We start from the raw sequence: 25258 nt of genomic DNA, 5'->3' as shown, positions 1-25258 counted from the left end.
GCTTATAGAAATCCAGAGGATAAAGTGAAAACAACAGCAACAACCTATAAACACACAAAGTTGCAAAAACCTCTGCTAATTGGACTAGTAAAAATCTCTCCTTTAGTAACTTTCTACCTGTATGAAGGGTTAAAGGCAGCAGTGAAGGGTGGTGTTGTTTAAGCACAACTTGAGAGCTGATGCCATTTTGCAGGTTGGAGAAAAGGAGACACTGAACCTAGACCTCTTAGTCAGTGTACCTCTGACTGGGAAAGGTAGATGGCCAATCCACAATAACATTCTTTAACAGAGAGTTACATACAGAAGTCACTTGTGCATATTTAGATGTGTGTTATCTCTGAAGCTCACAAGACGTCCTACAAAACTTTCTTAGCACTAGGAAGTGGTGAACTATGACTTCAACAAGAAATATTAAGGACTGGGTGATGTACCAAAACAATCAGCTCATATTGGCTCCACCCTGTAATACCCATAACAAGTGATGGGCAAACCCTACACCTGACCGACAGTGCAGCCCAGTTAGGCTGCATGAAAAGGCAGTCTGGAAAGCAGACACAAAGCTCTAAAGTTATTTCAGCAAGGAAGAAACGGAAATGCAGTCCTTAGGAGCAGTGGCAGGTGCAGCCTAATTGTTAATCCTGCCCCCATTGCAAACTGCTGCTTTACTTAAAGGGACCCAGCCTTCCCCAGTTACCTCTTACTGTGGCAGAGCAGGCAGCCTCAGGTCTTTCTGGAACATCTGCAGTAGAGTCTGAGTAGGGCAGTGCCCTTTCCCCTCAGGTTTGGGGTGCTTTTCTCCATCACCCATTGAAGAGGAATCTCATTCATGGTCTCTGACACCACCACCCTAATCTCATTGGGACACCTATTGCCGATTTCCCAACTGGAAAATGATTTACCTTTCGGGCAGAATTCTAAATTGTGGCCTAATGTTTTAGTGCATGCATGCTCTAGCAAAGCAGTGCTGGAAGTGTAGTGTGGAGTAGTAAAGAGCAGTGCATTGCTTAAACAGCTGTGTGACGCTCCTGCTCATTATGTGTCATCCTGAGTCCCATCACCCTGGACCCTGAAATGCAGAAGAGGAGTTTGGCACTGGTGGTGGTGATCAGACAGCAAGCTGACAGCTACTACTGTAGAGAAAGCACGTTTTCCAGTAGCTCTCTTCCTTCACCATCCCAAATGTCTTCTTCCCAATATGGTGGTGGAACCTGATCCTGGTAAAAAAAAACCCAGCACGAGTCCCTGGTAGAAGCAAGAATCTCAAGGTAGTTGGCCGGACTTGGTGATTCAAAGACTGGGACTGGGAAACACGTCTCCAGTTGGCAATGAGGATAATGAGGCTAGACTAAAATGGAGCAATCGGGAAAGGACAGTTTCTCATTGAGTCCAAGCAAAAGACTAAATTAATCACATTCTGAGCATGTGCCAGCGGTGTCTCCTGACCTTACTGGCCTGGTCTGATGAATGGTGACTGCATAGGCAGAAGAGCTCAGAAAGCACCTTGTTATTAATCAAGGACAGAGAAAGAATTTCAAGGTAAGAGTACCTAACTTGTACTAAAGGAATATTAGAAGCAACAGACATCTGTGTCAAGAGCCCATTATTTACAAATCATCACCATCTCTACATATAACCCTTCATGAATATGAGAACATTGCACAGGCAGACCTGAGTAGAATCCCAAATGAGAAAGGAAAAAGCTCAATGTAGAAAGGTGGGTTTCCCCCCCATGCTGTTTTCTTTTTTAAAAAAAGTTTGCCCCTCCTTTATTTTATCTATGTTACTAACATCCTTCCTAAGTTTAGCATGTGATTGGTAACATACCACTCCTTGTTTAGTACAGGGTACCTACTCATTTAGAAGACTGGGTATTTCAGTACTTCCAAACCTCTGGTACTATAACCCCTGGATCGTATGCTTTAGCTACTTTACACATGGTTAACGGTCCCCAACACAGGAGCATCACACCTGTGTTTCCAGAGGTTGTGTCGTACTATGTACAGTATGTTGTGATTCTGTAATTGAGAGACAGTAGTTCTATACCCTCCAGGGTGAGAGTCTGCTCTGATTTAAATCTGGGTCCCTCTCAAGTGAAAGAAGGGAGAGGAGTATTAGACTGTCCAGTGGAAGTGGGGCATGAATCCATTATTGCTTCTGGTATTAGGAATATATATAATATGTGTATGCTTGACAGTGAGTGTTTTATGTGGGCTGCACTATTGTTGAGTGTGGTTGGTTGATAGAGGTGATGCTTGAAGTTGGTTGTAGTGGTTGTGTGGAATGGATGATGAATGGGATTGGATAAATGACTGTATACACGCTGTATTGTTTCAATTTTTATATTATATAAAACTCCTTTGCAATGCTCTCAGGTTTTATCCATTTTATATTATGTTTATATTATGTTTATGGATATGGATACTGTTTCTGTATTATGACATGGTGTTATTGTACCTATTGTGTGTATATATACCCATATTTATGTATTATAAACGGCTTCAAGATCTTTTAGATAGTAAGCGGTATATAAATAGAAATAATAAATAAAATAAGCTGTTTTATATTCTACTGGGCCACTTCTCTCCAGCTTTAATCAAACTGACTCAGTAATAAGCCCACCTGCACAGTTGGTCCTATCTGAGCCTAGAGAACATAGGCAAGCTTCTTGTGAAAAGTTAAGTCAAACAAAAGTTCAAACTTTATGCCAAGCTGATACTTAGGGTTAGGGTACTGAAGGGCCATTCATTTTGATGGCTTGTTTTCATTTCATGGCGGTGATGTGGCCTGCACCACCTTTGAGTTCATCAACCTAAGAGATCAACTTTTTGAGTTTCTATTTATAGTTGAGTTACACTTCTGATGTGAAGTTATCACATCCCACCTTTGGAGGTGCAGCAGCCGGCAAAAGGAAGCAAGACTGCCTCTCTATGGTAGCACCTTTATCCAGTGCACCTATGGCAATGCCGTTTAGATGTCACAAAAGACTGTTAATAGCCCCCAGCTTTTTAGTCATGTTTAAATCATTCTTAGATTGTTTCCATTTTAATCACTCAATAGAATGACTGATGCCAGAGTTTTGATAATTATTTAGATATTTTATATTTAAATATTTCATTTTATATTTTTACATATAGTTGCCATCCTGGGAACATTTTGAATTGAAGATTTGGAATATAAATCTACTAAGTCAATCAGTAAACGAAGAATATTATTTTTACCCATCACTTTGTGTTTGTGGGGGTGGGAGTGGTTTTTGGCAGTTTCATGCCATAAACCTTCACCCTCTCAGATGGACTTGGAAAAAAGTTCTAGTGAAATCAGTAGCGCTAAGTTCCCAGCAAATGTGTTTAGGGTTGTGGTATGTATGCCCAGCTTTCAAGCTGCACTAACATCGTGTTTTGTTTTGATTCTTCTGTACACATCCCCCTCCTCCGAATATTGAAATGAGGTCATGTCCCTTATGGCAAATCATTTACATTGCAAACTCCCCTGCTTCTCTGATTTACTTTCAAGTCCCTCAATCTGTTTGCATAATTGGGGCTTTTGAGAAAAGGAAAGTGTGTGTGTGCCTGTACGTGTGTGCGTGTGCGCACAGGCAGCCCTCCTAAGTTTTCACACAGCTGGCAGTCTGGAAGACTCCAGTACAAGAAGGGTTCAACTGAAGTGGAAATAGTTTCTCTTTGAAAATAGGGAATTAAGCTCCAAAAGAGACTCAGTGCAGCTAAATTAGTCCCCAAAGTGCCAGAGAGGGAGCTGAACACTTCATCCTAAATAACAGCCAAAGGAAATAAAAAAATAGTAGGTAAATGTGGTAAATAGTATTTGATGTGTGGATTCTAGGGAATGGGAAAGTAAAAGGCCAGATGTATACGGCTGTCTTCAGGAAGTGAGAAAGGCTTGGGTTAGATGCACTCTTTCCAAACATATTGAGAAATAAAGTGCCTTAATGTCTATGCTAGCAAACGGTAGTCCTACAAGAAGGATCAGCAAATGCATTAAGTTAGTGATTTCCCAATATATGGGGCTTTTTTTTCCTAGAGGAGGGTGTCTATCATCATCACAACAGCCCACAGTTCCATCAATATACATGGTGCTTCAAAAGCTACCTCCTATTAACACATCTATCAACTTCCTGCACAATTCCTACTGAAATACGACTGTCGAGTCCTCTTTAACGGAGGAGACCTGAGGCTATGAGTCTCTGCACAACACTGATGTATGATCCTCTACAGACTTAAACATTTTTATAGCCCTCAAGTGTCCCTGCGGCTAGCTCTTTCCCCCAGCAAATTGCCCTAAAGGACACTAGGTGGTTGTCACCTAGGTGGTTGTCACCAATGGAAGCTAAGGAAGTGAAAAAACTTAATATGGAATCCAAATGGCCAAAATATTGGGAAATTATAGAACATGAGGAGGGAAAAGTGAAATTGCAGAGTTATGAGAAACTGAAGTCCAAAGTAAGAGACTGGCTTCATTATTACCAGATAAATGAAGTTTTCAAACTGGACAGGAAAATTGGCTTCCAGGTGGAGAGGTCAAAATTAGAAACAGAGCTATTGGAACCCAATACTAAGAATCTGTCAAGAATGTATAACTTGCTGTTGAAATGGAATACACAGGATGAGACGGTTAAATCAGCTATGATTAAATGGGCACAAGACATTGGGCATGACATTATGTTTGCTGACTGGGAACAGTTATGGACTACCGGTATAAAGTTTACGGCATGTAATGCCTTAAGAGAGAACATTATGAAAATGATCTATAGGTGGTACATGACCCCAGTCAAGCTTGCAAAAAATTATCATACGCCCAATAATAAATGTTGGAAATGTAAGGAAACTGAAGGTACTTTCTACCACCTTTGGTGGACGTGCCCAAGGATCAAGGTCTTCTGGGAAATGATTTATAATGAAATGAAAAAGGTGCTTAAATGCACTTTCGTGAAGAAACCAGAAGCCTTCCTCCTGGGCATGGTAGGCCAATTGGTGTCAAGGAAAGATAGGACGTTTTTTATGTATGCTACAACAGCAGCAAGAGTACTTTTAGCAAAGTATTGGAAGACACAAGAGCTACCCACACTGGAAGAATGGCAGACCAAGGTGATAGACTACATGGGACTGGCAGAGATGACTGGCAGGATCCGTGACCAAGGGAAAGAGACGGTGGAAGAAGACTGGAAGAAATTTAAAGTTTATCTTAAGAACTGTTGTAAAATTAATGAGTGTTAAAATGTCTTGGGTAATGCAAAATAGAATTGCAGTGACAAACAATTGGATATGAGAAAAAAGATTTAAAGAAAGTGCTATAAGTAATTGAAATTAGGGGTTGCTGAAAAGATTTAAAACAGGGATGCAGAAAGGGGAGGTATGGGGAAGTCGCTGAAAGAAGGTTTAAGGAAAAAAAGGTTAAGAAATTATACGTGTTTATATGTTTGTTTGTTTATGTATTGTGTTGTATTGTCTTTTAATATGTGTTGAAAAACCAATAAAAAATTTATAAAAAAAAACAACAAATTGCCCTAAAGGACTTTTGTGTAAGTGAAAGATACAAGACTTGACCAGCCCAATAAGTTGTGACCTAACGATGGACAAGCAAGAATGCCATTCTCTGTGCTCAAGCATTGGTTTTCTAAAAAAAACCACCTGAAACAGCTGGATCTCAATCATGCCAGGGGCAGCTACACTTCCTGCTTTTGATAAAATTTGCACATGCTCACCGAGGGAGGAGTGTCTACAAGGTAAGGAGACTGATTCTCCCCAGGGTCATGATTCTCACTTATACCAGTTCCTCTCTGTCATCGGTGGCATTGATTGCTCTCAGTGGAGCTACCTCCTGCCACCTCCCCATTTGCTCATTTGCTTGCCACACTCTCTGGGCCCAGCCTGGCCACTTCCTAAAGGGAGACGACAAGGACTCTTCCTTGCTGCTCCACTTATTGTGAGGTCTCTCTTGAGATGGTAAGAAAATAGGCTGGGTGGATGAAACTGATATGGACTGTTTGCATGGGCTCTGCTTTTATACACGGTTGCGTATTATATGGGAATGCATATTTTTCTTCTGTGGGTGAGGATTATAGGGTTAACTTTCTGTACCTGTCCTAGGTAAAGGTAAAGGGACCCCTGACCGTTAGGTCCAGTTGCGGACCACTCTGGGGTTGCGGCGCTCATCTCGCTTTATTGGCCGAGGGAGCCGGCGTACAGCTTCTGGGTCATGTGGCCAGCATGACTAAGCCGCTTCTGGAGAACCGGAGCAGCGCACAGAAACACCATTTACCTTCCCGCTGGAGTGGAATCTATTTATCTACTTGCACTTTGACATGCTTTCGAACTGCTAGGTTGGCTTGTCCTACTCTGCAGCTAAACTGAGCAGAGAGGACTCCACTGTGTATATGGGAGATGACACATCTCTTCTCTGAAGGTGGGAAAATTGAAAGGATCCTGTTGCCTGTGATGGGGCAGGTAGACCAAGACAGGTAGCTAACCTGTAGTCAGTTCAAGGTGGGATTTCTAAGACATTAAAATTTTGGAGAGAAAGGTAGCAAGAACCGTGTACTGGGATCATACAGCGGACACTAGGATACTAGCCCTAGGGGATATAATTGGAGATTATTTTTGTTTTAGTAAACTCTAGATTTTCTTTTTCATTAACCTGTTGTGGTCTTGTGGCAGTTGGAATGGGAGTCAGGACACTAATATATATCAATTAATTTATAGATAACTAGTTAATTTGTAACTCTACAGAAACCAATACATTTGATACACCATTGTGTTACTTAGGATAAACGCTCTGCCTGTCTCTGCTGCTCCCTAATTTTTCTGCTTCCAGAAATCAGCAAGACTGCAAACTATATAATCATAAGAGTTTCTCAGGTCAAAGCAGCTTATTCTCATCTTGGCCTGATTTCAAGAGAAGAAACTAAGGTTGTTTTCAAGATATTAAGAAAAGTACTAAGAAAATCCTCAAAAGGCAGAAGCAGGATTTCTTTTTCTTTTTAAAAAAAGAATGTTAAAATTTCTGTTGTTACAGCAAATGGAGGTTTTGCTTTGCAAAAGAAAACACATTCATAACATCCATCTTTAAATAAGTGGTATTCTACAGTTTTCTCATGTTTATGGATGCTTACAATTATCAACTTCAGATCAAAGGAATAAAAAGAAATTCATTCACTCTGCTTTTCCTTTCTGGAGTAAACTCATCAAAAGAAAATATTGTGGCTCCCAGTAAGAGTTCTGAATAGTCTGCTTAGGTGGTAGGGTTCTCATTATATACAATATGATCTCTGCCTTGCTTACCAGGCAAGTCCCACTCAGTGTGCGGGCTCTGGAATGCTCTTATGAGCTATTGCAGGATCATCTGACATCTTGCAAGAGCATCTCAGAGCCTGTGCACTGAGTGGGACTTGCCCGGTAAGCAAGGAGGAGAAAAGCTCCTTCCAGTTCTGGAAAACTCAGTGCAAAAAGAGCTTTTTAAGCTCTTCTTTAAAAAGCGGTTAATTTGCACAATTTCAATACCTTTCAGGGAAGGTATGTCCTCCAGACTGGATTCCCCATGAGCTATTTTATTTCCACCCCATCCTTCCTACAAAAGCTCAGGGTGGTGTATATAGTTTCTTCCCTTCACCATCACAATAAGCCAGTGAGGTAGAGAAGCCTGAGAGGTGCTTTTAGGACCAAGGTGACTAACAAACTTTGTGGTAGAGTGGGGACAGATTTCCTTGGTCCCAGAACTCTTAAGAAATGCATCAAATCAATCCACCATAAAACTGCAAAGGACTATCTTGCAAGCATGCACTGTAAGAAGATGATACTCTTCCATTCAGGGGAAGGACGAAGGGAGAATCTGAGGACATCTTCTTATCCTGCCACACCATTACATGCGGCTATAGCATACTTGTGAACTGTGGTGTTGTTTGATGTCCTAAGGCCAAGCCTGTTGCAATCTCCACTGGGAACCTCTAGGAGAACACTGGGTTGAATCCACTGTGAGTCCCAATCAGAGAAGTCTCACTGAAATTAAGAAGCATAAGTGGCTAGGCTCCATTAATTTCCATGGGTCTATTCTGAGCAAAACTTAGTGGGACTATTTCATATGGTTGGAGGGCAGTAACTGTAAAATATTTTGCACTGCAAACTGTAAAATATAAAGCCACCACTGAAACACTGGGTCTTTAAGGCCCATTTAGAAATAGACAGGCATGCCTTGTGAGAAGTCAGAAGGGCATTCCATAAGGATAAGGCCACCGCAGAAATGCCCCTTTCTCTTGTTCTCACCAACCTGATGAATCTAACCCGTGTGCACACTAGCAGGAGCTCCATAATCTATTTTATGCCCTGGGGAAGTTTATAGATGTGAAGGTGGTTCCTCAAATAACCTGATCCCCATCTGTTAAGGGGCTTGAAAGGTCAAGAACTACTGACCACTGGCCCATGCTGGAAATTGCATAACTCTCCTAGCAGAATCTTCCAGATCTGATTGGGTTCCAGGATAGCCATTAGCTTCTCCTGGACAGGAAGAAATAAAGGCCTCCTTTCCCAGCTGAGCCTTGCCTGAGTGAGAAGAGCTCCCTGAACTCCATTGTCTCTTACATTGAGTCTTGACTTGTTCTCCAGTCCTGGCTTCTGATTTGCTTTCTGATCCTGCTACCTCTTGGGTAGAGGCACCAGCTTCTCAGGAGGATTGAGGGAACCTGATGCAACGTCCTGACATTGTGTGTGTAGCATCGCAAGGAGCCAGGGGGTGGAGCCAAACACCACCTGAACATTGAGGGGGGCCTGCCCCCTAAAAAAAACCTCCCCCCCAAGTGCTTTGGCCCTTAGGAGCTGGCGCCTATCCTATTGGGTCCTTTCCCCCAGTTTTTGACGCCTGGCTCTCTCCAGACCATTGTCCATGCCCAGCCCTGACATATACAAATAAACTAGGACACGTCCAGAAGATTTTATTGGCCTAGGATGTAACCAACTCTGCCTTCCATTCATCCTTATTCAGTGAAACAGTTCCTGCTGTTCATTATGGGAGCAAAGGAAACATCATCACTTGAGTAGCTATGCAAGAAGTGCAGAAGTGAAGTCATTAACTTCTGGAATCAATGAGTGAGAAAGCACTGCTAGTTTGAAAAGAAATATATAGGTCTACTCTTTGATATATTGCTGGCAGAGCGGGAAGGTTGAGACACTGTGATGGAGTACAACAGTCTCTCTTTGAAGCTGATAGTCTTTAGTCTTCTGTTAGGTCTCAAAGTTGACAACGCGGCAGTCCTTGTCTAGATCTCCTAAAAGCCTGCCTTTTGAAAACGCCTATCTGAAAGCAGCCTAAGTCTTCTCTGTGTGCCAGACTGACACAAAAAGCTAGCAACTACAGCTATTATTAGTAGTAGTATTAAATTTATAACACAGCCTTCACCAGCAGGTCCTAGGGTTACAACAATTTAAAATACTGAATTAAAGTTAAAACAGAGTAGAGTCACAGGAAAAGGAGGGGCCCTGAAAACACACATCTCAGACACCGATGGCCAGGGTAAAGACATACAGCGGTACCTCGGGTTACATACGCTTCAGGTTACATACGCTTTAGGTTACAGACTCCGCTAACCCAGAAATAGTACCTCGTGTTAAGAACTTTGCTTCAGGATGAGAACAGAAATCGTGCTCCAGCGGTGCGGCAGCAGCAGGAGGCCCCATTAGCTAAAGTGGTGCTTCAGGTTAAGTACAGTTTCAGGTTAAGAACAGACCTCCGGAACGAATTAAGTACTTAACCTGAGGTACCACTGTATATGGCCAGGTCTGGAAAAAAAACACCCCATCCAAATCCTGAATTCTAGTTGCTGGGGGCAAGAGAGGTAGAGAGCCACTTGCCTTCATGTCCTGCTGGTAGACTTCCCAGAGGAATATAGTGAACCATTGTGGGAAACAGTGTGCTTCACAAGGCGCAACTTTGGCCTGAACCTGCAGAATTCTCCTTATCTATGAGCATGCCAATTAAAGGCTTAAGCCACAATGTTTCTTCTGTTCGATTCTGTGGGGCTCCAACTAGGATCTATGCTGGTTGCTGGAAAGAACTATAGGCCATTTCAGCCAGGAATCCTATTATTCAGGCCTGGGAAGTCAAGTGATGGTCCAGGGCCAACTGGGTACTACTGAGGAATGCAAATATTGGCTGTTTTCTCTGTACAATTTATAATGAGGTGGTGGTACCTCCCTCTATACCTTCAGCCAGCCTGTTGGTCTCCATTTTATAATCTGTCTTCAACCTGCCCCTGTGGCAACGATCTGCCCTTGACATCTTACTTCCCGAGTTTTTCCCTCCTTGCTCTGATTATTCCCAATAAGGAATATTACAGTTTTCGTGTCTGCCAGTGGTATTGCTCCACACAAGCCAAATTGTTCTGCTTTTAGAAACCAAATGCCAAGTCCTAACAGGGAGATAGTCAAGGAATCTTGGAGAGTGCCTATAGTGGTTTTTTTGTTTTTTTAAGAAGGTAAGTCATTCAAATAAATGCTGATTTATATAGTATTTCAAAAGTTGCCTGCTTCTCATAATTAATCTGCGAAACATAACAGCATAAAAAGTAGGTTAAAAAAACCCCTCGGGATCATTTGTGAAATCAAAAAGAAGAAAGTTCAGCACTAAAGCTAGAACTTTGAATTGAGATGAAATCCAAACTCAGCCTGTCAAAGCTCAAATGTGGAACATGGCCTTTTAAAACAGGTAATTGTAGACAGACAGCAAGGCATGGCAAAATGCTCAGCTTTAAGGAGTTTGATCTATTGAGCAAGTGGTTTGCAGACCTGAAATGCTTTTTCATCCCTTCAGATTGACATATTTTCCTTTCCCACCCATAATATAAGAGAAACATAATGCACATAGCCCTTGGGGGGTGTCCTTGGGAAAGAATTGTTTGGTCTTTGTACTACCTAGTCATTAACTCCCTAGACAAAAGATTCTCTTAATCAAAATGTATTTGAAATTTGCCAGTACTGCAGACTTCAAGGGCAAAAATCCAAATCAGAAGGGTGCTGTTTTGGACTGCCCGGCCTTCTCAGAATACCACCAAAATATCTTGAAATCCAGGTTCAATGTCTGCTATGCCATGAAACTTAGAGGGCCACCGTGGATCAGTCACTATCTTTCAGCCTAACCTGGCTTTCAGGCAGGATGAAATGGGAAGGGGTGGAGGGAATCACATATGCCAGCAGCAGCTCCTTGGAGGAAAGGCAGGATATAAATGTAATAAATGAATAAAATGCTGGTTTAGTACTAAGGAAGTGAGATGAGGAAGTGGCCAAGTCCCATAGGCAGCAGCCCAGATGGGAGTAGCAGAAACCTGCTTCCTGTCCTCTTTGACAACCCAGTCTAATTGTGCATTGGAGGTGACCTGACACCTGGATTTTTGCATCGCTTTCCATAAATGGCTGCTTTCCAGTGTCATGCTGGGGAGCAGTGGTTTGCTGCCCTGTGCAGCCACAGCCTGGCAGGGTCCGTCTTCCTTAGCCATTCCAACGAGCTAACAGGGAGCAAGCTGGGAGATGTGGCTTCCTCAGCGGACCTGGTGGATGTGGTTTCCACTCAAGTCCACCTTTAATAATATAAGGGAACCATGATGGGGCCTCACCAACACAGTTTGTTGTTGGAATTCCTCACCCTCCCACCCAGTGTGGTAGGAACTTGCCTGAAGGTGAGCAGAGAGTTTCCCATAGACTTTGCTATGGATTTCTCAGTCATTTACTACAATGCAACCTTCTAGATCATGGGTCTAGACTCAGTCAAACTAAAAGCAGACCCACTGAAATCCATGGGAGTTAATTATGACAATCCATGGGTTTCAGTGGATCTGCTCTATGTATAAATAAATCTGAATCCAACCATATAACCATGAAACAAACATATGTCGTCTGCTATAGGTGAAAACCAATCTGCTTATGTATACGGTCATTTTCTGTTGGTGAAAACCCACAGCTGCGAATAAGGTTAGTGTCTGACATTATATATATATTTTTTAAAATCCAGGTGTAGTCTTGCAAGTTGCATCCATGCCTAAGGCTGCATGCAAATACGCTGCTGTTGTTGCATCCATACCTAACATTATAGATAAATATGTTGTTATTGTGAGCAGCAACAGCAGCATTTATGGAGGCCGCCCAGTACCATCCCTACTGATGTCTAATGTTTAAATCCACAGTTCAGATTTCTGCTACAAGCAAACTTTCAGATTCTTCTTACAGTGAACTGATCAATAACCCATGTCAGGCAGAGAAAATGCAGCTAGTGCAATTAGTGGGGTTGTGTGCATTAGTTTTCAGGAATAATCTAATGGGCGATACTAGTGTGTGCGTTATAAAATAATGACTCCCTTCAGATGTCAAGGAGATGAAGAACTGCACAACTTTTAGAAGACCTGGAGGCAGCCCTGTATCGGGAAGTTTTTAATGCTTGATATTTTACTGTGTTTTTATATATGCTGTAAGCCACCCAGAGTGGCTGGGGAAACCTATCCAGATGGGCAGGGTATAAATAATAAAAAATAAATATTATTAATATTATTTATTTATTAATTATCATTATACTTCATACCGCAATGATTTGTAATGGTCATGGGCTACTTCATGTAGATACAGGCTACTATAGTGAAAACATTCTGTGGAAACTGGGAAAAGGATAAGGTGGTTTTCTGTCTACAAACCATACTCTAGATGAGTTGGGAGTAGGGCTTGCCATACATTACTTTAAGAGTAGCCATCCAAGAACTTTTCCATATCCTCGAGACAGAGCTGAACAGCAACTGAGGAGATGGTGGGTGGAAGAAATTAAGAAGAGCAAAAAAATGTATCTCCTCTCACCCCAGTACACTTCCAAGTGGACTAAGAAAGTGTGTTGCAGCTAAGATTGCTGGGGAATTCTGATGAAAACAGAAACGAGAGCAGAAATTGCTGGTATTTGCACATTTGTTCCAGGTCTGGAACAGAAATCAATCTGTTCCAAACAATCTGTAATTGATTATGGTAACACGCCCCCCCCCCATATTAGCTTTATGTTTCCTTCGCATTGAAATGAATGGGGTGGAATAACATAATGAGAGTGTAACTTATGTAATTCATTTTGAAATTTATGTGATTTCAGCACAGTTAACAGCAATAGGAATAACACAGTTTTGGGGAGAAGGCGAACTGCAGCAGAATGGAAGAAGTGGTGCATGCAACAAATACAGGGTAGAACTGGAAAGGATGCCTTCTTACATCCCCAGTCCTTATGCCAGTAACGCAATCTGAACAGACCACTGGAGGCCTCAGTGTGTTTACATAGGGGTGAGACTGCTCCCTCCTTGATTGCTCTTTTGGGGTGTGGGTAAGGTACACCAAAAAGTTCCAACACCCATAGCTATTAAATAAATAGGACCCTCGGTGGGTAAAAATGGAGATCCCAGCTGAGTGGAATGAGATTTGTCCATGACATGTGTTTACCCCTAATTACAGGAGTTCCATACCTTACAGTAGCGGTGGGGAGCGGGATCTGTCCCCTTATGGGTCAATTTTGACAGGTGGGCAGGCCCACCCAATTGTCATCCACTTGATGCCGCAATGGTTGTGTTTTGTTTGTTTGCAATCAAGCAGTATATTAGCTGTATGTTATTGCCTGTGCAGTCTGAGATGAAACCGTGCGGGCAAAGCACTGTGCCTTTTCTGTCCAAGCCCCAGTCATCAGCTTATTTTTTATTTTATTTTTGGAGGGGGGTGTTTCCCATCAGTAAGAATGAGGAGAGACACGCACACACACACATGCACACATCACTTAGCATGCTCTGCTTCTTCTGACCAAGGTGTTAGTGATTCATCAGCTCCTGCAGGGCTAACCCAGATCTCTATGCTAATGCTGCAGGAAGCTTGTCTGCTCACCTCTCTGTTTGCATCCATTTGTAGCTTTAAAGCTTACACATGTACTGTGTTAATAATTTAGGGACTCCGTCCTGTTTCCTTATTTCTTTCACTTGAGCAAATTGAGTACTATAAGTAAAAACAAAACAAATGAGACCGGTGTTCAGGTCACGTTAGGTGAGACAATCATTTAAACTTAAAAGAATGCCATATGGAACCATAGATACATTTGCAGTAGTAGAAATCTCCTATAATCAATGATCACCTAATCCTTTTAAAGGGCGATGTCAGGGATTGAACCTGGGACCTTGTGCATGTAGAAAGTGTGCTCTATTACTGAGCCCAGGGAGCTTTGCTTATCTGCACTATCTTTTCTATGAACATCGTGGCAATTGCATCTAGGGTGATTAAATGATGCTAAACTAAACTTTTTAATATTTTCAGGGGTGTGTGGTGTGTTGGGGGGGTAGTACTTCTGGTGGAGGACACTTTGTGCTCCTTTTGGGGTAGTTTGTCCACCTTTGGCCCCCACCCTGCACTCAGCTCTCACCTGTGGCTCCTAGAAGCTGTCAGCGTGTGACAGCGGCCACACTCTGGAAACAGCTTTGATGGGCCAGCTAAACCAGGTGAGGGTAGTCAGTGGATCTCAAACCCTCAGTGACTTAGGGACTTCCCCTGCATGCGAATTCAGGCTTCAGCGGTTTGAGGAGACAGTGAGTCCAATGATCAAGAAGGCAGTTTTGCCTGTAGAGGGAAGTGAGAAAAATGAGGCATATAGCACTGTGATGTGGATGCACAGCTTTATGTGCATCAGCCGTGTGTAACCAAACTGAAGTTGCCTTTTGCACAAATGTCTGGTTTTTTTAGACTGTGACAAACATTTGCAAACATCTCGTGATGGATCGCAGACATATTTTGATTCTTTTGCTTATATACGTTCCTCTGTACAACTTTGTTTCTCTTCCTAGTTGCACAGATTTAGTTCTTGGAAGCATCGTATGATTGGGTTCCTGGTTTGCTTTTTTTATATGTCAACTGACAGATGTCTCTTCCGGGCTTGTACAACACAAGAGATACCAAGGGCGGAAGTATGTAAAGAAGAGAATATTTATGGATCAGGGAGAAAACCCTGAAGACTTCATGCGCTCTTGCAGATCACCTCAGTTGCCAGCCTCAAATGCCACACATTAAATGAAACATTTGATTGTGAGAAAAGGGAGTTCATAAAAAATAGTGATAATGACAATTTTTTGCAAGTATTTAATTGAGTATCCGATTGCTAAATATGCAGAAGTTGGATAATAGCTATCCTTTCTCCCTTCCTAGCACTTCATTTGAAACCCAATTCCAGCTCAATTTAATCCTTGATCAAAGTAGCAAAATTTAGCACTGGATTAATGCCCATATTTAAAGCTGTCACTAATAAATGTAGGTGATCCACATCAATGTTAAATGTATTAGACAAAGCCAGGCAAACTCTTTCAGATAATGCTGAAAACTGTATTTTATTTTATTTTTAAAACCCATCTGGGTAGATTTGCACATTCATCTAAGAGGCACAAGTTTTCAATTTTTGTATGCATTTAGTGGTTCCCTGCCACATACATAGGGATGCATATGCAAACCAACAATTTTCGGTCACCTGATTTCTGATCCCACACTACAGTAAAGAAGTTGATTTTTACTGGCATCAGTAAATATGCTGCTGGAAATTATATGATACAACTAGGGGAACCTCAGACTCCGCTCAGGATTTGTGTAGGGTTTACTCCATGGGTAGGCAAACTAAGGCCCGGGGGCCGGATCCGGCCCAATCGCCTTCTAAATCCGGCCCGTGAACAGTCCAGGAATCAGCGTGTTTTCACATAGGTAGAATGTGCCCATTTATTTAAAATGCATCTCTGGATTATTTGTGGGGCATAGGAATTTTTTCATTATTTTCATTTCAAAATATAGTCCGGCCCCCCACAAGGTCTGAGGGACAGTGGACCGGCCCCCTGCTGAAAAAGTTTGCTGACTCCTGGTTTACTCCTTAGCCTTTTCTTCTCCCAAAGATAACCTGCAAGGCAGTGGAGGTTGAGGACCAGAGTTTTCCTTCTCCTAGATGAGCTACCTTCCTAGGCTGACAAGCCCTATCTGACCCTCATCTCTCCTCAACAAGATGTATATGTACAGCTGAATTGGAGGGAGGTTTATGAGCCCCATTACCAACATAATTTCTCTCCTAACGCTCAGCCCTGTGTGAACAATTTCACACCGTTTTACAGTGGAAATTGTAAAAGGTGTGGTGGGCACATTTCACAGAGGTAAGGAATATTCATGGAATTTACCTCTTCCCATTTCAGTTCAAAACTAATTTCTATAGACTGGGGAACTGTGTGTGAACCATGAAAGGTGCCCATTGCTTTTAGCAGAATGATTGCAAATATATTCCAGTTATTGCAGTATTGGAAAAGATAACCAGAATTAAGCGTTTTATTTTAAAATCCTTTCCTTGCAGTGCAGGAATCCTGAGTGGGAGGAGAGGGGAGACAGATGTTTGCAGTAGACAGTGAATAAGATTTGGAACCGAAAGAGCAGGCTTGCCTTTCTCTTCCTAACGGGTACATCAGGAATGACAGAAAACATGCAAAGGAGCATCACTCCAAAGCATGATGCTAAAATGCCTTCACTTGCATGCAGTGATCAATGGCCCAGTTTGAGCTGTTCTCCTTTTATGGCTGTTCAATTCAGGGGGTAGTTCTCATCGTCAGACTCCTGTGCTGTTCTCAGCTAAAGATTTTTTCCTTGGGACTTTGTGAAGGGCAAAAAGTGCAGCATTTACTGCCCCCATGAGTGGGAGTGGGACTGAAAATTTTACCAGCAGAAATAATAAGATTGGAATCCGGAAAGCCTCAAAGTGCCTTTGAACTTGGGCACATTGCCTTTCTCTCACCATTAAGCTGCCACCACAAGTAGCTTCTATACATTTAAGACTATGGAAGAAACCATATTGGGAAACACAAGTTCCAGACACAATTGGGCCAATTTTCACTTTAGAAACATAAACATGCTTGAGTTTTAACACACAGAGCTGATATCAGATTCTCTTTATCATATTGAAGTTCGGAGCTTGCTGTTCTTCTGAATGAGTTTCAAGCAGTATCCAAGCTGTCTCCATCAAGCATGAAGGCTTGACGTACCCAAGCAAAAGAAGCTGAGGTTGTTTCTTTAAGAAAATCAGTAATACCCAACCTACATCTAGACTGTGACAATCATTATGCTATAAAAGGTCCATAACTTTTTGGTGTGTGTGCTTTAGTCCTTTCTACATCTATATGTTATGCCAATTTTTGTTTTTCCTCTGTTTTCCATTTTTTCAACCTGAAGTTCAGTTCTCCACGTTTCCACATCAGTTTACATTTTTTTAAAGTCATCATGAAAATTCATCAGCATTTTGGTGCATTTTTTTCTATATGTATATGTGCATGTGTGTGTGTTGCTGTGTGTAGTTTTGCCTATTTTTGCAAAGCAATATGTTTTTGCAAAGCAATATTCCCTAATAGAATATTAACCCCCTTGTACATGTGTTTTTGTATTGCTCTGCTTTGGAACTGTGTTGCAAAATTCAGAGAAGTGTGGATTTTAAAAGATAGCTCTACAGTTCATATATTATTATTTTTTCAGAAAGTGCAAATTAGGTGGGTTCCCCTTTAAAAGCAAACTGAATCCATTTTCTGCTCCATCCCTAGCAATGAATGACATACACTTAGATATGCCTGGTACTGGGGATCACATTAATGTCTCGCATTGCTAAACAAATCCAATTTTTTACATTCGTTTTTGCATTCTGCAGTGCTCCCCTTTCATCACAACCCCACCGATCAAGGGTCAGCACAAGAGTACACAAGAATCATATCAGAAGAAAACAAAAGGGCTTTGCCACAGCAGTAAAGTTCTGAAATCAGTCTCTCCCCCACCCCGCCACCCAAATACTTTTGAAATTAAAAGCTCTGCAACCAGCACTGGCAGTCTTGCACTCCATGGATAAAACTTGATTAATTTTGTGTAGCGGTATGCTGTAGGTGATGGGAAGTGAATATGTGCCAATAATTCTTTGACTTTATTAATGAGTTTCAGCTTCGCAATAGATTTATCCTACGATTACTGGAAGCATCTCCCCTGTAACCTGTGATTCATCTTCACTCCCACCCTGCAATCTCTCTTCTCTCAGCCCAACCTTCCGAGAACACAATTGTCAAACAACTTTGCGATCTTGTGAAACAAAGGATGGAACTGTCCATCCCGCATCTGGCAAGGTGCACTAAGAACCCTTCTGTAGGAAGTAGAGATGTATGGAAATCTTTCATTACAGCTTATGCATTGGCACCTGACAATTAAGAGAAGGGGGGGTGAAAAGTTCCAAAAAACCCTCCCCCATAATTGCATTATCACGAGGGTGGGGGAAATGAGCTTCCCCTCCCCCCATCCCCAAACACACAGCAGCCTGAAGGTATGCAGCCTAGTTTTCCTCTTGTCTGGCCAACCCAAAAGTAAAGCATCTAAACTAGAAATCGCTCCACCTTTCTGCTTGCCTCCCCTTTAGAGAATGTCTCTGAGAAAGTCATTAAGATGCTACCCTAAGCCCCCCTGCCCCCACCAGGACCCCGGCAGTACCTTTGTTCCGGCGTCTCACCACGCCAAGCCGGCACTTCAGGGAAACAGCAAACATCTTCCCTGGATCGCAGTCTTCCCAATGCCTGCCTCACATAGCTCTCTCTGTATAGCTTCTCCCTCAACACCTCTGCCTGGCTCCGTGAGGGGCTGCTGGCTTTAAATTAATTTATGATTACTGTGAAATGGAGTTGTGCTTCATGTTCTGGCAGAAAGGAGTGAGAGGGAAGGAGCTGGGAAGAGGGGAAGGGAGAAGGAGAACATTCCCCCTTCTCAAGAATTCCTCAGGATTGTGTGTAGCTGTTATTTGTGCCACTCAGGCTAGGTGAATGTGAAATCGCTACTCTACATTTCTGTCTCTGTCCCTCAAATTATTTATATATATCACAGACACCCTATCATTCTAAGAATCCTTTCTAAGTCCTAGAGTCTAAGATATTAACATAGTCATTAGCAACTGTAGGGTTATTTTTATCCACATGTGTCTCCTTATAAAAACAACACTTTAAAATACAGGAAAGAGCTCTCCATTTCACTGTAAAGTTCTCAGCAAATAAGGAAAAGGGGGGGGGTATTTGACTAAGTTTTATTGAGAGTAGACCCACTGAAATCAATAAACATGGCTATGTTAAGACCATTAAATTCAACAGATTTACTCTGAGTAAAACTTAGTTGAATAAGACTAAGAACGTGTATGATAAAAGCCACTGCAAACAAGGAACCTGAAGATGTGAGGATTTGATCTGAGAAATATAAAGGTTATGTCTCACAGTTTTGCCATGGGGTTAAGGGGGAATAACAATGAATTATTAAAATCAGTCTTGCTCAACCTGGTGCCCTGCAGATGTTTTGGACTACAATTCCCATCAGCCCCAGCACACGTGGCCAGTTTATCAGGAGAGCTGGGTGGAGCTCAACAAGCTTGGTGTTTGGGTTGCTCTGCCCATCAGCTGGTGAAGAGTAAGGAGTAGGAGAGTTAAGCAGCCTATCTATAAAATGTTGCTCTAGTTTCAGCTGGCAGTAGGGACTCACTTTATTATACCCTTCATGGGTCGAAATTACCATGTGATGTCATAAAACGCAACTGGGCAACTCTGCCCTAAATAAGAGACAGTGGCTCAGGATGGGACTTGGCTAAGGCAGCCAAATGGTGAAGACCAAGTCAGATCACTATAAACCGGCAAAATGAAACAGTGATTCTGCAATAATTAACCAGCTAGGAGACCTGGTCACACTTTTTGGGATTTGCTGAAAACTTGCAAATCCAGTTGGCCAGAGATCAAGCTGGCAGCAGAGGAAGCAAGGGTCAGAACAAAATATGAGAATATCTCCAAGGTGCCCAGAAGCCAATTTACTTGCCCAAAGTGTTTAAAACATGATTATGCTTCATCAGGGGTGAATCTCATGTAGTACTTTCAAGGAGAGATCAAACCATCTCAAAACCCTCAATAAAAATGAAAGTACATTTTTCTGCAGCTCCAGTGGTGTAAATCGTTTTGTAAAGTTAGTTTATCCATCAGCCAGGCATTCTTAACAACTCTGTGTCCCACTTTTTAAGAACAGGATAACATTGCTGACTAGCTAAAAGTGGACTGAAGCATCGCTGTGCAGCTGGCAAAAGGCAAAAAGATGAAAGAGCTATGAGCTGAATTCATCGCAATCCAGTGTACAAACACGCAAGAAGTGTAAAATTGCCAATGCTATCCAGACTTAGCCAGACACAAAAATCTGGTTCTATACATGGGCCGTAAATATATACCATGGCTCTCCAGCAGTTCCCACTGCCATTAAATGAAGGTATCTGTCACATTATAAAATCCTGATATCCTTATTGGCAGGCAGTGAATTATTGTCACTTCTATTTATAAACTAGAGGCCTTTGAAGACGTGAATCCAAGGGTGAGACTTATGAAACAGCAGGGTCCTGCCACCCAAACCCAAAGGGTTAAGGAAATGTTAAAGAAATATTTGTGAATGTTTAAACTGAAAGATGGCATGTAAGGACTAATTTAAAGTTCACATGCACATAACCCAAGGCTGTAAAAAAAAAATCCAAACAAAAAACAACTCTTGCACATGGTGGCCTTCTGTAACTCACAATCCCTGCCAGGGATGTAGAGTACTGGTATTGGTATGCTTTACATGACTGGCATGACATACAAATGTCACAAATCGCATCCATTTGGCAAGGCTCCATTTTGCTGAACTTTTTATTGCCTTCCTCCACATGGGGTGTAATATCTGATCTACCCTTGGAGCAGCCAAGAGCCAGGATCATAGAGTTGGGCAGACGCGTGTCTTGTAAGCCATCTAGCTCCGCCTCTGTTTAATGCAGCCAATGAGGAGCTAGAGCAACACCCCCCAAGAGATGGCTGTCCAGACCTCTACTCCAAGCTGAGTTGATAAGTGGATGAATGGTTCTGCCTTGCGGCACAGGATTAGCCTAGGGCAGCTTTTCCCATCCTGGTGCCTTCCAGATGATTTGGATACAACAGCTATGATGACCATTGGCTAATGGGGAGATATAGTCCAAAACATCTGGAGAGCGCTAGTTTAGGGGAAGGAGTACAAGATGTCAGGGTTCCTTTCAACTCACCGATTCCAGGATTCAGTGACCATTTGGCTCTCATTCAAACTTGCAGCTACTCCCTTCTCACTAAGAGGAGGAAGACGCATTACAAGCCCTACGGGACACACTTAGCTCCTATTTTTAGATATGAAATGTGATGCGAATAGAGCATAGGTCTGGGCTTTCCCTTTGTAAGAGATAACATTTCAACAGCTACATTTAGAAAGAGCTGTAATATCACTTCTATAGTCAGATACTCCTGTGAATCATACAGTATAAGCCATTGTGGTTCCAGGAAAAAGAAAAGTGAATTTTAGATTATTATTCAATTACATTATTCAGATCAAAAAACATGGGAGCTCCACTAAAACTCCACACCATCCCATTTATTTGCAAAGATAGCATGGGAACGAAACAAAAAACGATTTATTCGCCTGGTCATTAGAGTCAGGAATACATATGTGGCAAATGTCATGATGAATTCTACTTATGTTGGCACAATGGCCTGGATTAATTTACTTAATTTCAAAATGGCTAGTTCTAATTGGCTGTCCTGCCCCAAGGGTTTGACTTCCCTTCTTCAGGGGATGTTGCTATGGATTTAGAGAAGGTGAGGGACCTCAGGTCCCACCTTAGTAGCACCTAACTATCTGGGAGAACTTCTGCAAGGAGCCTGTTGGGCCTTAGGCCTCTGGCCTAAGGATGCTTTGCATCTGACTCAGAAACCCTACTGGAGCCCCCTGTTTGCCTGAGTCAATGACTGCTAACACAGGCTGGGGCCCTTTCAGTGAAAAGGTGCCTCTCAGAGAAGCTAGCTACAAGGCAGAGCTGAATCTGCTATTTAAGGCTAGTCTAAGGATGAGCGCGGGACGTGGGTGGCACTGTGGGTTAAACCACAGAGCCTAGGACTTGCTGATCAGAAGGTCAGTGATTTGAATCCCCACGACGGGGTGAGCTCCCGTTGCTCGGTCCCTGCTCCTGCCAACCTAGCAGTTCGAAAGCACGTCAAAGTGCAAGTAGATAAATAGGTACCGCTCTGGCAGGAAGGTAAACGGCGTTTCTGTGCGCTGCTCTGGTTCACCAGAAGCGGCTTAGTCATGCTGGCCACATGACCCAGAAGCTGTATGCCGGCTCCCTCGGCCAGTAAAGCAAGATGAGCACCACAACCCCAGAGTCGGTCACGACTAGACCTAATGGTCAGGGGTCCCTTTACGTTTAAGGATGAGTGCAGTTGAAGTAAGGTCTGAGTTCTGCTCTGATGAAGTCTCCAGCCTGAGCCTTGCATGAAGCTGTCCAAGGTAACCTCATCGCCACTGGAGCCAGTGCTCACAAGAACAGTCTCACCCGTCCTAATAACAATTGCCTTATGGAATGGTTTCCACTAACCTCTGCTGATTTTGTTGTTGTTCCTTTATTGGAAGCACTCTGAATACAGTACAGTGGTACCTTGGGTTACAGACGCTTCAGGTTACAGACGCTTCAGGTTACAGACTATTTCTAACCCAGAAATAGTACCTCAGGTTAAGAACTTTGCTTCAGGATGAGAACAGAAATAGCGCGCTGGCGGTGCAGCGGCAGCAGGAGGCACCATTAGCTAAAGTGGTACCTCAGGTTAAGAACAGTTTCAGGTTAAGAACAGACCTCCGGAACAAATTAAGTTCTTAACCCGAGGTACCACTGTACTCTGGTTTTGTACCCACCTTTTTGTACCCACCAGTGTCTTCCGGGGCCACCTTCCCACACAAGTCACTTGACCCGCACGAGATTGTGGCCTCAAAAGACGCACTTTTTAAAGGTCCATGCTCTCACACTTTTTTCGGGGTGAGATCATGGCACCCAAAATGGGCACTGTGCTCACAAAATAGGGGGCTGCCTGAGTTTTATTGGGACAATTGAGAAATAAGTTTTAGCATGCATCTTCTGAGAAGGGCACAGAAATGTTTGTGTTTGGAAAAAAAGTTGCTGCAAACCCACAGGACAGAGCAGGCAATTCACCTAAAAAATAAATACCATAGAATCTGCTTCTTTCTCCTTGCCTTCAAAGCACAAACAAACAATCAAAATGGAGCCAATGCTCCTTATATTACCTATCAGCCCAAGTCACGCTGCACACCAGGAGTGAGACATTGGCTGAAAGGGCATGGGTGACTTTGAGTTCTACCATTAACTACAATTCAAACCGTTCTATTGCACTATGGATGATATGATCTGCCCGCTCCTTCAATACTATTTTCTGTGACTGCTAAAAGCTCTTCCGGGCCTCAACCAAGGGGCTTTCTCAAATTGTTTTGTCAATTGAAGATGCCAGGAACAGGTGGCTTTCTGCATGCAATGCATGTATTCTACCACTGACCTATGGCTTCCACATTATATTTTTATCACCTCTTTTTAAAGTGCTCTACATTTAGCACAACACAAAACAGCATCTGGCTGACCCTCTTAGCATCCACGCCACTCTTTAGTTGTTTCAGCTGTATCCTTTATATCTTTCTTATTTCCCAAGAATGTCTATCAAAGGCACACCTAAATGCTCCCCTGTGGGTTATAGGGTGTAAACGGCTGCTGTATGGTCTATTTGATCAAGGCCTCATTCCCAAACACAATTATTCTGACTAAAGCTTTACTAAAGGAAATCAATAGATTTTTGCAGAAGTAAGCGGATCCAAGTTTACAGCCTCAGCGTTACTTCAGTGTTATATTTTAATTGATTTTAAGAAGACCATGTGGAATGAAATACATAGATTTTATAAATTTGCCTTTCAGACACCTGTGATTACTCACAATTATTTTACAATGTGCCCTGCATATGATTTCCAAAGTAAAGAAATGTAGTGTCCTGTTTACATATTCACACTCCACTTTTATTTTACAACAGTTACTAAAGAGGGTCAGACTCTCAACAAAACTCCCAAGTCATATGCAGAATATGTGCCGTAAAGCTTGAAAATGACCTAGAATTTCACAAGCTTTCTGCTATTAAACCAGAAACTCTTTCCCATGCTGGAAGGCTATTCCTTACAAAAAAAAAAAAAAAAAAAGAGGAGAGATCACACAGTCCCCAGAACGTTGTCATGAAATGACACAATAATAGGCCTCGCCTCAAGTCCCATATGCATCCCTTTCATAGTTCATTTAAAGAAAGAGCTGCCTTTGTACGCACAATGGGGCAGCAATTGAATGAAGTGTATTAAAACACAATTTTGCAAGAAGATCCATTTTCATTCATCAGGGCTGGTGTTTGAAATGTTTCCAACAAGGTGGAGGAAGTAAAGTAACGATGAAAAGAAGAATGTGCACATCCATTTGCAGCACAGAGAAAGTCAATGGGATCATAATCCATATTTAGCAATATATATTGGGCATTATTATTTGGACACTTATCTTCGTTCGATATATGAATGAAACTCAACAGATTATGAGAAAGCTCTGAAGTAGCTATCTGCAAATTATGTCGCACTTTTAAATCCTTTTAAATCCCCTCTTCACCTTGTCACTACTACTATAGTCATTCAACTTCTTCACTTAAACCATTTCAAAACATATAGTGCACACCATCAGTCTAGAGATGTCCAATGTCATCTAAACATGTCTTTATAAGTTCCATGACTCCTTCATCTCTTCTCAAATGCAGGACAGTCTAGGCATTTTGAAACTAAACATCAGAGAGATATCTGAATGTGTAGTTTAATCTATCTAACAAAATCAGAGTACACCCATCTCTAAGGCACCCTTCCCAGGACAATTCACTAAACAGCCCATTACATGGGTCATGATATTAAAGGCCTTTCCATGTGAGGCAAAGGAGCTTATGAGGTAGAAAGCAGCGCTGTGGATTCAGCTTGAAAAATGCATGCTGCTGTTCTGAGAAAGCGGCAGACGTCGGTGTTGCTCTCCTTTAATAATTAAATGGTACAGTATGTTTGCTCAATCCACAAATCCATGTACAAGACTCAGCGGCTCTTTCCAAGGAAACAGCTGAGCTTCCTGAAGCAAGCCTTATCTTCCACCTGCATTATTGCTGCTTGCGTTCACTGCCAATTTGTTTTGGAAGGCAAGGCAAGAGGTCCTCCATTGCTACAACGGAGAACAAACGACTTTCCCAGACTGTGGTCATGCCACCCTCATGTATTATTCCTAATAGCTGCCTGTTTGTATTTTCCACTTTCAG

At 42.3% G+C, this 25258-nt stretch overlaps 1 protein-coding gene across 5 annotated transcripts in view; it reads right to left on the bottom strand.

Moving 5' to 3' along the window:
- The window catches only part of GRIP2 (glutamate receptor interacting protein 2), a 364533-nt gene that overhangs the window by 157310 nt on the left and 181965 nt on the right, over window positions 1-25258 (bottom strand). Inside the window, exon 1 of one of the 5 annotated variants that reach the window (XM_083602689.1) lies at window positions 18525-18609. The exons of the other annotated variants lie outside the window; for them this stretch is intronic. Coding sequence (XP_083458815.1) covers window positions 18525-18579 — 55 coding nt within the window. The 5' untranslated portion in view covers window positions 18580-18609. Of the gene's footprint in view, window positions 1-18524; window positions 18610-25258 lie in introns of those variants that run through there. 5 annotated transcript variants of the gene reach the window in all.

The sequence above is a fragment of the Podarcis filfolensis genome (assembly GCF_964270895.1).
Source record: "Podarcis filfolensis genome assembly, chromosome: 2".
NCBI lineage: Eukaryota > Metazoa > Chordata > Lepidosauria > Squamata > Lacertidae > Podarcis > Podarcis filfolensis.
Note: the sequence above shows the minus strand (reverse complement) of the source record. Positions and strands in the feature narration are given on the sequence as shown.